The sequence below is a fragment of the Alligator mississippiensis genome, chromosome 6 (assembly GCF_030867095.1).
Source record: "Alligator mississippiensis isolate rAllMis1 chromosome 6, rAllMis1, whole genome shotgun sequence".
Taxonomy (NCBI): Eukaryota; Metazoa; Chordata; order Crocodylia; family Alligatoridae; genus Alligator; species Alligator mississippiensis.
The window spans coordinates 94875372-94887935 of record NC_081829.1 but is presented as its reverse complement, the minus strand read 5'-3'; the positions used below and the strand labels follow the sequence as shown (position 1 = coordinate 94887935).

Sequence of the window (12564 nt, the reverse complement as noted above, 5' to 3'; positions counted from 1 at the left end):
TGTAAGAAATGAACTCTAGAAACTGAAGATACAAGGTGGTTGATTTCTATTCATTACAGTAGCATGTGATGCAGTGTGGTTAATACTTTAGCTCTAACTCCATTCTGTGTCATTTTCTCAGGTGTCATTTACAGGAAAACAGGGTGAGATGAGAGAAATGCAGCAACTTTCAGGTGGACAGAAATCGTTAGTGGCCCTAGCTCTGATTTTTGCTATCCAGAAATGTGATCCGGCTCCCTTTTACCTCTTTGATGAAATCGACCAAGCTCTAGATGCTCAACACAGAAAGGCTGTTTCGGGTAAAGGCTTTATTTTGTATTCTCTTTAGTAAAGAAGGTAATGTTCTGCTTCCCAGTGCATATTGTTTCCTATTTTAAAAGGTATATGTCATTGCATATAAGGAATACAGAAAACCAACTGTTTGTAATATCTTTTATTAGATCAGCTAGGTTTTTAGAAAAAAAAAAGTTTATTTGCAGGCTTTTGGGCACAAACACCCTTCTTCAGGCATAGGAGAAAAGATTGTAAAAGTTCTCCTAGGTAGAAATGAAAGTTCATACTTCATAGGAGAGTTGAAGATGTGGTAAAATCTCCTGTTTGGAACAGTTCATTTTACACAGATCAGGCTCAGAGAAAAGTTGGAATAGTCTGTTTACCTCGAAGTTGTTTGGTGATGCACAGGATGTAGAGTCGTATTTCCTTCTGGTTATGGTGTTTCACAAAAGACTAAAACAATGAAATGCTCTTTTGGGTGGGGGACAGTGTTTAAAGGTTCTGTTTAAAATATGCGGTAGGAACATTACTGTTTCTGAAATGGGCAAGTTACCTAAGGAAAAACAAACACTTCTTTGCAGTCTGCACATCTTATGATGGAAAGAACTGCCTAGTAAATCAGACCACCTTCCAGCATATGGGGTGATATGCCAAGTGATGGAATTTGTTGCCATACATTGGATTTGCTATTACAATTTGAAATATAATTCTGATTTGTGGGGAGAGTGTGTTGGTTCCTGAAAAAAACAACCCCAAAAAACCCAGCAACTGCCTTTCTGCTGCTTAACATGAACAGTGTCCTACAGTACTGAAAATATACCTGGTTTAAAACCATTATTATTTTTCAGATATGATTATGGAACTAGCTGAACACGCCCAGTTCATTACGACAACTTTTAGGCCTGAACTTCTCGAGTCCGCTGACAAGTTCTACGGTGTAAAATTCAGAAACAAGGTAAATACTAAAACTACAATTGTTGCTGGTATTAGAGGACAAATGGGGCTGAGTTTACCGAGTAGGTTAGAGACTGCTTTGAATTTTGTTCAGCTGAAAGATAGGGTGGCACCACTGTCTAGAACATTTCTGTACCACCTTAGTAAAGTAAAGGACAGGAGATGCTGTGGTGAGTCAGGTAGTACATGCCTCACGGTGCATCTCGGGCTCAGTACTGATGCAGTCTAGACCTGCACTTGGTGTCTAACAGATCAAGAGCCGTGTCACAAAGTCACTGTATGATTAGGGAGTATTCTGTGATTGGCAGCCCCCACTTCCTTTGGGGCCAGAACCATGGCTTGAATGGCAAAGCTTTATTTGTTCACATGTGTCTGTAATGCATTCAGAACTGAGGTGTATTAGAGAGGCCTACATATTTAGTTCTGGCCATTGTCATGATTCCCTTCCTTGAAAAGACAGTAGAAACTGCAATTAGCGTAACCCTAATTTGCTGACATGTTATAGTTATTCATTTCTGATACCATTATATGCTCTGTTTTAAGCCTGCAGAAGGTGCCGCCTTTGCCCTCTGGGAGATTTTTTTTTTTAATTAGTGTGTATTTGTTTGTTTCATCAGGTTAGTCATATTGATGTGATCACAGCAGAGATGGCCAAAGATTTTGTGGAAGATGATACCACTCATGGTTAAGTGGAAACATTGCCAGCTGGCTTGGAAGATGTGTATAGTGTGATGCCTACCCTAGGGAACTGTACATTACAATAGGAGATATTTAGTCATTGTTAAAAATAGTTTTTGAACATACATTTTAACCAAGACCACCAGAAGACTATTAGTTTCAAAGGAGCTTGAGTGCCCATTTTGTTCTGTTGCTGTATTTTATAAGATAACTGTTAATGTTACCTTTATACAGTACCCTGTAGTTCTTAAACTTGATCCCCACAAATCTTTTTGTAAAATGTCCTGTTGCTGTTTTAAAGCTTTTCAAAAAGTGTTAGCTATCCCTTCCTGACTATAATTTTTATCATTTATATTGCCTCACATGTTTTTTTAAATAGCTTCAATTAAACGATTGGTTTTATTGCTGTAATTCATATACATCGTGTTGTGCAGTTGTCTCTTTTTTTTCTTCTTTGGACTGGTGGAAAGGGAATCTTCTAGAGATAGGCATTTTATTAATCCCACATTTAGGAGCTAAAACAGAGCTCATTGGGGGGTGGGGGGGGTGGGGAGGGGGTATACTCCTATATCCCAAATGTGTTCATTTTGAATGATGCATCAGTAGATACCAAACACATTTTTAGTGTGGCAAAAGTCTCATTCTTTGTAGGACAGACCAACTGTAGCTCAGCAGAAGTTTACTTTGAGCTTGTGTTCATCGAAAACCACAGGTATTTTAATGGTTGAGCCAAAAACTGAGTGAGGTCACAGACAATACTGGCAAGTCTCAAAGGAGCGTTAGAGATGTGTAAAGTCGTTTGTCAAAACAGACTTTCTATTTATCTCTGATTTATAATGCAAATAAGATTCATCTCCTCTGCTAAGTAACATTGGAGCCTTGGAAATAGTAAAGTAATAATTCCTACGGCATCTTTTTGGTCTGTGTCAAAAGCTATATGGGATCCCGGTCCCCTGAATGGTGCAGTTCTGAACACCCAGACCCACAAGACCTCTAACAAAGAGGGTATTACAGAGTGTTTGCTGTAATTATTCTTCTGAAATTTAAGGCTTGTCTTCATCCATTACTTATTTTTTATCGCAAGGGACTCATATATGCCAAATTATTTAGAAGGAAATGGTTAAGTAATAAAATGGGATCCTGGACTAGTCTTAAAGGATTGACATGGCATCTCATTCAATAAATGGCAGATAGGCTTTATTTACTGCAAGTATTCAAGGTTAAATGAACCCAAACCAAAGCAAAGTCCAGTATTTAGCTATAAGGTGATAATTTCTCACCAAACAGGCGACAGAGAGGCAGTCTGTCTTCTTGGCAGCTTCTCCAGGTGTGGATCCTCTCACCAGAAGAAAGCTGGGCGCAGCTGCAATTCTTGTCAGAAGGATCTTTCATTCTTGAAGTGCCCTGTTAGCTGTTTCGTTCTTATACCCTTTAGCTCAGCATCTTCAAAGCATTCTTGTAGTGTAAATTGAGAGAGAGAGAAGCCCCAGCAGTAACTGGCAGGGAGATCCTGTTAATCAAACTGCTCATTATTGGTTATCAGAAAGTTCCCATTTGAATGAATTACTACTAAGTTTTGGAACGTATCAAGAAACTGAGTAACACCCAGGAAAAATGCAAGGTTTTTGAAGTCATCTTTGAAAGATCAAGAGAACCACTAAAGCAAAACAAAAGTAAATCAGGAGGGAGACATCTATCACATATGGAGAATGACTGTTCCTGCACGTAAGCACGAGTTAACTGCAAAAGAAATATTTACCATACTCGCTAATCAAGGATAGACATTTTACACAGCTACATAGCAAACAACTGGGAGCCTGCTTAAAATCATCATGAATATAGCAAGATAAGCTGGAAGGTAATACCTCATTATTTCTTCTCAGATGGCCTAGCTGCGAATTCACATCCTCTTGCACCGTGCAATTAGCATCAGTATTTTGTATTTTAACTTTTGTGAGCAGGCCCCAGCTTAGCATGAGTTTCAGTGTCATCAAAACTATACATACTGGATTGAGGACTAATAGATATGGCTTCATCCACAGAAAAATTCTTAAGACTGTTTCTTGAGTGTTCTTCCGAAAAGAAGAATACCAGCAGCAGTTTGTACTACAGCAACTTTACAAATCAATGCGAGTGAAGTTCAGGTTACAGCAGTACAAGACCTTCTCATCCAGCAATATCCTTGTGCTGCTTCCCTTTGAAGCAGGCAGGTTCATAGTTTATCTAAAGGGGGGTTTTCTAGCTAGTTCAGATAGGATTGCTCTTTCCCCTCACGGATGGTAGACTATCGGAGGGAAGGTTCTTGAAGCGTCTTCATAAAAAGGCCAGTTTCTGGGATTGATAGATTGTGGATGGGGCTGAAGATCAAATGTAAGGATACTCTGGAAGTCAGGAGCCACTCAAAAGACAGGATCCAGAGGCAAATCTTCATTCTTCCATACTCATTTCTGTAATTGGATTGATGGTTCAGGAGAGGGTGTGTCCCAGCAGCACCTGGGCAACATCTTGCAGCTTAGTGGAGAAGTAGAAGTAAATCTGATTTTTATTCATTTTTTGTTATTGCTGAGGGCTACAAAGCCGGTACTACTTTAACCTTGACTAACAATTTCAAGACCGGTACCAACAATAGATTATACCACCGTGGCATTTGAATAACCAGAAAGGTGGGACTAGATGCTTCAACGTTTCCATTCTGAAATGCTGCAGACCGTGCTAATCAAGAATCCAAAAAGGAAAGAGTAAGTATCTCCTTTGGAGGGCAGCAGTTTGAGGGACTGAAAGAGTAAACGCGATAAAAACATTTTCTGCATCCCTGAGGAAAGTGTTCAGGGCTTCTCACAAACCCACTGTCACCGTGATCTGTATTAGGCTCATCACCATGAGTATGTCTGGAAATACAGAAAAACCTATTCTTTCTGTGAAGCCATGCAGCGTAATGAGACTGTTAAGTCTATTTTTGTCAGCCTGTAAAAAAAAGTCTTCCAGGTAAGAGAAGATGTATATCTCTGTTTCCACTAAAATACAGGGAGCAGCTCAGGCAGACTTGTGACCAGAACAGAGGTGCATGAGACTTGTATTCACCACGTAGCTGAGCCATCGTGCATTACAAAGAGGACTGCGAGGAAATTCATTGCTGGTGTTTAAAAATTACTTTGATTTACTGAGCGTATTTTACAGTACTTCCGTCACTGCTTGCCAGCCTAGGGAGCAGGCGGGCATTCTTTCAAACTCCTCAAGCCACCTAGAGCCTATTCCCACAGCCAGGGAGATTTGTATTAATACTTGTGAACCGAAGGATCAAGCATGTGGTACCAGTGCCTTTGACTATGCTGCCATTAGTATACTCCATGTCCTCATCTAGAGTGCTGTCTTGTAAAGCAGCCAGGGAAAGTGATATACATATACTGCTGCTATAGGGCGGGCTGGGAGTTTATGAAATAATTTGGGAACTGAAAACTGGTGCAGAAGTAGTCTTAGCCAGTGATAGGAAGTCAAGTGCTTGGAAGAGGACTTCTTTTCAGAAGCTTCAGTAAAAGTAAACCTGAGACTGAATTGCATACTATACACTTCAGTCTGTGCTGGCAAACTAAAAAAGTTTTTCTTATACTTAATGAGGTGAGGAGGTGTCTGGAGAAACACTAGAGATTAACAAATGAGAATGCAGAGGCATCTGCTCTCCTTTTCAAAGCAAATCCATTAGTCTTTGCTAACATTAAAATGATTTAAAGTTTCTTTGCCCCAACAAAGGAGGGGGGGGGGGGGGGGAAAGCATTTGGGAGCAGAAATTCCCCCAAAAACCCCAAAATCATTTTGCCTCAAATCAACATAAATTCTTGATATAACCAAGGTGATTTGAACCTCTGTGTGCGAGTACTTGCAAGAACTGTCGTGGTGGTCTGCTCTCTGTATCCAGAAAAGTCCAGGTGGGAGAGACGGTCAGAAAGGTACAAGGCAAAAGTCTCTTGGAATTGACCTAATACCTGGGGAGGGCCCTGGCAAGCGGGCAAGGGCCCAGGGGGAAGTAGCCTTATGGGCTGGTCTTCTGGGTAAGCATGTCAGATGTGGGAGAATAGAAGACAGTCCAGGGAGAGAGCAAGCACCTAGCACAGGAACAGACCATAGCTGTTTGGGATCCAGTCCAGGTGTCCTGCCACAGAGTAAACGTAGGCACTGGCACAAATTCTTCAGATTTTCCATTGTGGGACTTGACGTTTCTTTTGGAGGGAGAAGCTGAATGTAACCTGGGTACAGGGCCAAGCCCTGAGAAGCAACAGCTCACTGAAGCAGAGTGTCTTGTGGCAGGAGTGCCAAAGGATGTCCTGCCGTGTTGCACCTGTCCACAAAAGGGCGTGCTGTGCAGTGGGTCACCTGTCTTAAGGAAGGAATCTGCTGTCTTTCTGCGCTGTTCATATAAAAGGGTGCAGAAGAAAGAAGCTGAAAGCTTTGCTCCTCATCCCCAATGGCACGGAAGGCACCTCACGCTTGGCTCAAAGTCCTACTGCGTTTGCAAAACAAAACACTCAATCTCTTGAAAACAAGGGCTCCCTACTTGATCCAGATCCAGAAAGCGTACAGTTAACAGCTAGGGAATCAGAATTGTGTAGTTAACACTCACTTCAATGCTTCTTTAGTATACAGGAAACGAGAATATCTCATTGATCTGCTTTAATTTATATTTCTGGTGAGAGAGAGAACAGGACCGAGAAGTGACCATTAATACACTGCATAATCTCTAGATGCAAATATCTATGGCTAGAATCACAAATGCCCGGTGAGCTCAACTACCCCAGAGTCTTTTCAGCGTGGGGGACTGGAGTCCTGCATCAAAGCAGCTTAGAGGAGCAGGTAGCAGCTCTGGTGGGCTTCTCTAGGCATGCACATCGGACTCTGAATCGGGTCAACATTAAAATAACATCCGACAAGCATGCAGCTGGCCTTTCTGGTTGCTATTTCCATCTGTTCAAGGACCCACAATACTGTTACCATGAGGGGAAAAAAAATCTAGTTCCAGAACTGTTTCAATTCTAGGTAAGTTCCCACCTCACCCCCTTCCTTTGCAGCTAGTGGGGAAAAGGGCCTGCTTTGCAGATTTCATGGAAACCGTGAAATCTGGGGTTGTCTGTGAAATCTGCTAACTCGACACGAAATATAGATAGAAAATAAGATGCTGGCTCTCCGGTGGGAATCGGGTCCTTGCTGCTGGGAGGGGAAGGCGCCAGGGCAGCAGACAGATAGCGGCTGCCCTCATCTCTCCACCCTCTGCCAGGACCTCTCCACCAATCGGTGTTGAGAGACGGAGCCGCCAGCAATCAAGATGGCAGCTTCTCCTTTCCCCCTCCAGGTCCTCTCCGCCAATCAGTGCTGGGGGCAGGACTGGCACAAAATGCCCAGGAAATGGGCTCTGCATGCTGAGAGTGGGCCACAAAAACCCCTTTGTCTCTCCGTGATTTGAGTAGGTCTCTAGAAATAATTCTCCATCAACTTGTTGCGATTGTTAACTCCCCTCTGAGAGGGTGTGAAACAGGTATTGCAAGCCTTTGAAAGCCCCACCTAGGCTACGGAGGAGGGCATGGGCTAATTATGCCCCCTTTTGCTTTATTCTAGCCTAAAATAATAATGGGTCTCCGGGTTCCGTCGGGTAAGATTAAAATCCTGTACCGAATTTCGGAAACCATTTGTAGCATTCTGGGGAAAATCCTCTGGCTTCATCAGAGGAAGTTTGGCAAAGTATTGCTATTTCTTTGCAGATGCCCGTTGGATAAAAGTGTTGTCGGTTTGTTTCCCAAGTAGTTTTTTACATGATCAAGTTCTTGCTGTCTATCGAGGGAATTCCTGCCTGCTCTTCCACTTTGGTGATACTTATCTTTTTCCTCCCTACTTCTGTGATTCACTGCCCGCTACTTCCTATTAGTGATGAGATGAGAATCTGTGGAAGGATGAATAATTTCTTATCTCTTAATTTGCTTCTCTCTACATTCAGCCCATCTGGTAGCCTGGTAAGTGCCTGGAATACAACTTTTTTGTTGTTGTGTTTTGTTTTGTTTTTTTGCAAAAATATTTGTGTGTGTGTGTGTATTTCCACCTTCAACACTGCTAGGTGGCCTCTGTGGTTCACTTGGCAGCTCAAAGCACACTAAAAGCTGGTTACACAGTTTGCACCGCGTAACCACATGCCGTGCACCTATCTCCATACCCCAACCCACTGCCCTCCTCAGAGGGTCTACTGAAAAAGCCTATGCCAACTCTTAACAAATTGGAGTATTTCTCTAAAGGGAAACTTAGGCCTGTATTTATTTTGAGGTTATTCATATGTTGTTGTCACCACGCTAACAGTTGGTGGTTGGAATATTTCTGCAGCTTCAGCCAAACTCTTGCGATGGCTTGGGCAAAAGGGGCAGGGCCTAGTCTGCAGCTGCCTGCAAGCAACCCTGGAAACTCTCCCAGCTCCCCAGACTTGAGATATCACTCACTGGTGAAGAATAAGAGGAAATGATCAGGTAAGAAAGTTCTTCCCTGCTGCCCAGACACTCAACAGCGCAACGTGGAACTTGGATGCGGTGTGCTCGGAGAATTCAACACGTCTCCAGCATGGCCGCAGATCTGCGCGGTGTCTCGTTCTTTAACGTAAATGCCTAGTATCCAAAGCATCAAAAAATCTCCTATCCAGGTGCATAAAATATTGTGCAGTTGAAGAGAATAGAGTACATTAGAGCTCATAATTGTAGCCCCCACCCAAATGTTACGGGGGGGGGGGGGGCCTCCTAGAAAACACCTTCAGCTAGGAGAGAGAGGCTATGCAGAACCAGCCTCCAAATCCTCAGCACAGCAGACCTGCTTGGAGTGATAGGGAAGTGCCGTGTGCAGCAGTCTCCATGTTCCTGCGAAGTCACGCTGCTTCCAACAGGGAAGGCAAAAGAGACTTTCTGGTTTGTGCCAAATTTTTTATCTTATTTATTCTGTAGCTCTTTGCTTTAAGGATCCTAGGACTGGGGAAGAAATGATGCAAATCTATTACCTAGTCATTTCTTTTCCTAGGTGTCTGATCTAGGAGACAGAAGACAGTTTTATTTTTCTGTGCATCTCTCTCTCTCTCTGTTGTTGGCATGTTTGAACCTGAAGTGACAGGTGTGAGAGCGGTAATGAGCTTCTTGTGTTAAGTATCTCTGAGTGATCTTTGGTCAGGTGGACATGATTGCTTTAATCCCAGAGTTTCCTCACCACACACAGAGCTATAGAGATATCCAGAAATTCAGAGGGACTGCCATACAGCTTGGGAGCTGCAGATTCTGGGAGACATTGATCCTAGAAAGGAAAGGAGCTCTATTTAATAACTAGCATGGACACTTTCCTAAATAGGTGAAAATACAGGAAAAGGGACAATGACGTGTCTAGCAATAATTTGGTACCCTTCACTTCCTTTCTGTTGTTTTTCATATGGAAGTTGGAGTCCTCTTTTATGGCTCTTTAAAGGTGCACAGTAATGTGCCTTGCTCAGATGTATATTTCTTCAAGCTGTAATCACACATTGAAAGAGTCGCTGCTACAAAATGTTTGTAAGGGGGTGATTTCAGTGAAGAAAAGAAGTCAAGAAAAAGTGGCTTCCACTAGAGATTTGACTTTAGGCAGGTCTGTCCAGAGCCCTCTCTGTCTTTCGAGACCTCAGTCCAGTGGCCTGAATGATTGTTCTGTGCTGAAAGGGGACACGGGTACAGTAGGCAGCGAGTGCAGGCAAGAGACGGGATGTCTTTCCACTGGCTCCAGGAGTTTAATAAGAGCAGTGGGAGTTGGAGACTTTTTTTTTTTATAGTGCAAATTATATGGGCTCATGTGCAGACTCCCTGACTGTGTTTACAAGATGAGAGCATGTGAAAACGGAGCTCTCCAGGGTTTAAATGCAAATTTAACCCTGATTCCACTATCTTCCTAAATGTTCCAGACAGCCACATAATTGCCTATACTTTTATAATGTCAGCCACAGCTGCCCTCATGTCTTAAAAAAAATAAAAATAAATAAACCCATGTGTGTGGGGCATGGGGAAGAAGGAAACGTGGAACAAAAATGCTTTTTGCTTCTGTATGCAAAGTAGGCAAGCAAAAAAAGGGAATGAAAATTAGACTATCTGGCTTAATGTCCATTGTAGGATGTTTGTGCCTGAGAGTGTGTCTACTCTTGAGTATGCCTAGGTGCTCTCCCCTGTACCACTCTATCATCCATACTAAAAGCCTCTAAGCTAGTTTCTCAGGGCAGGTACAGCCAGAGCCCCCCAGTTATGAGCATGCAGGTTTCAGGTTTGTGACCGCTTTGGTTGCTACTCACCCCACCATGTGGCCACTTCAGTGGAGTTGCAACGTAGCTCCAGTGTAAGTTATAGGGCCCGAATACGGGTAGGACCTTTCCACTGGCTCCTGTGTCTTTCTATACACAACCCCTGCTGCCCTCTGTTCCTCAGAAGCTGGAGGAGCATTTATAATATGACCCCATTCAGTGTCTAGCCCTCCATCTTCCTCAAGTACTTCTCCAGGCTGCCAGCACAACCCTTGCCAGCTAAACCCTGCTCTTCCAAGCAGCTAGCTATTGGCTGGCAGAGATGAGAGAGAGTGTGTGTAAAATAAATAAATAAATAAATATGCATGTTGGTGAGTATGTAGAGGAATATTTGGCATGCCACTATTTCAACCACAGTACCAGGAGTATTCTTCATCATCATGCCAGTTGGAGCCAGCTTTCTCAGCTGCATATTCATAGGACCAGGTCACAGTGCCTAGAGTGTGTCAGGCATCTTGTGCAGTTATATCAAAACAATAAGGAAGTCCAACACCAGCAATGGACCTATTTTCATGTCTCTGTTATACGTGGATTGACTAGGCACTTACCAAGTGGTCCAAGCACCAGTGCTGCTGACTTCCACAGATCACTTCTATGGGGGAGCCGTATTTACAAAGAGGGAGACTGAGAAAGAGGAAGCTCCTTTTGGATGATTTCCAGTGTGTGACTGACTTCTTCAATGTGAAGGCAACCTGGCGCAGCCCTGCAGTGAGCTATTCCAACCAGATTCTTCCAAGGACATGTTTTTGGTGAGGTCCTGTTTGTTGGGAAGTGTTGCTCTGTTTGTTGTTTTAAGGGAAGTTTTTGTCTATAGAGGAAGTAAATGGGCAACATATCCACAATTAGGGTGCATGGTGTGTTCCCTGGGACATAACTGTCTACAGTTAAGGGCAGAAGTTGCTTAATGGATTTACACAGCAGTTACTGTCCTTCATCTACTGCCTTGCTCCTCCACCCATCCTGCCAGTACATGTGATACAGTCCCATCATGTATTCAACCCCCAGCCCTTCACTGTACAGCATAGCAATTTATGTACCAATTGTCTAGAGATTTTTCACATGCCCTGCAGTCCATTTGTGACTTTCATACCCAATTACTCAGTTAACAAGCAAAATATTGATCGCTTAACCTACAAACACAGCAGACTCACTCTGGGTTCTGAAAAATCCTTTGGTTGTTGCTCTGCCTGTACATTATCAGCAGTAAATGTTCAACCAACAAAATTTTAGCAAACCATTTTGCTGGCATGTATAAGGCTAGATGTCATCCACTTTCCTCTTGAAACTGTTTTAGATCCGCAGTGCTGTCAGTTTGATTTTGTCAGGGAGAAAGGGGGACAGGCACATAATGCATGGAGTCTGGTGCAATTATTTTACTGGACATTTAATTAAAAGCACATTTATAATTATGTAGGTCATAGAATATGTTTTTGAATGTGTAACTGTGCATCTCCTACCAACCTCAGACATCTCTGTCAGTGGAGTCAAGTGGTGTCTGGATTCTGAATTCGGCTAAATTGTCCCCATCACAGATCATTTATCACTAGAGCACCTTAAAGCACTTCCTAAACAACAGTTTCTCCTGAAATGCACCAGGTTGTAGTAAATATCAGGTAATCAGGAGTGATTATCTTGGTTCCCTGGGCAACTGTGCATCTCCTAACAGCCTCAGAAAATATCTTCACTCTTAAAACTAATATTGATTAAACTCTACAGAAAACATTTATTGGGGTTATTCACTTCAAGCTGTCAAAGCTGTGCCACAATCAAAATGTGGATTTTCATCATAGGTGCTGATTACTTAAACCTGGGGGTGTCAAAGTCATCAGGCTTCATCAGCTGGATGAATAGCATCATGCTGGTCTGTCTACAGGCTGAATCGGGCCCATGGACTGGTTCTGCGCATCTGATCCAGCATGAGTCCTGGACCAGCCATGCATGCCTGATGCAGTGTGCACCCTGACCTGCATGCAGTCCAGCATGCATGTAGCATGTGGGTCTGTTGACTTAGAAATGGTATTTAAAGGTTTGTTTGAAGGGAATTGACTTACAGGTATAGATATATGTATTAGAATGGTTCAGGATGGGCATCAGGGGTTAGTTGATTTCTAAAGAGCTTGGGTCTCTCTCACACAGAGTTTTATACAGCCTTGAAAGCAGACAGGCTGCCTAACACAACAAAGCCAATGGATGGGCACATAGCCTGGAAATTGAGGGAGTATGTACTACACTCCCCATAACAGAAGATAAGTGGCATCAGTTAACAAGGCCCCAGAGCAGGGGCAGGGCCTGAGTCCCGATTTTGGGGGAACAGATCAAATTAGGAGAAGGCC

General features: G+C 43.0%; 1 protein-coding gene across 1 annotated transcript in view; it reads left to right on the top strand.

The window, feature by feature from the left end:
* Nucleotides 1-2324, top strand: part of SMC3 (structural maintenance of chromosomes 3) — a 41530-nt gene extending 39206 nt beyond the window's left edge. Inside the window, exons 27-29 of the mRNA XM_014594680.3 lie at nt 122-299; nt 1122-1228; nt 1845-2324. Of these exons, the coding sequence (XP_014450166.1) occupies nt 122-299; nt 1122-1228; nt 1845-1916 (357 nt within the window). The 3' untranslated portion in view covers nt 1917-2324. The remainder of the gene's footprint in view (nt 1-121; nt 300-1121; nt 1229-1844) is intronic.
* The last annotated feature ends 10240 nt before the right edge of the window (nt 2325-12564 follow it).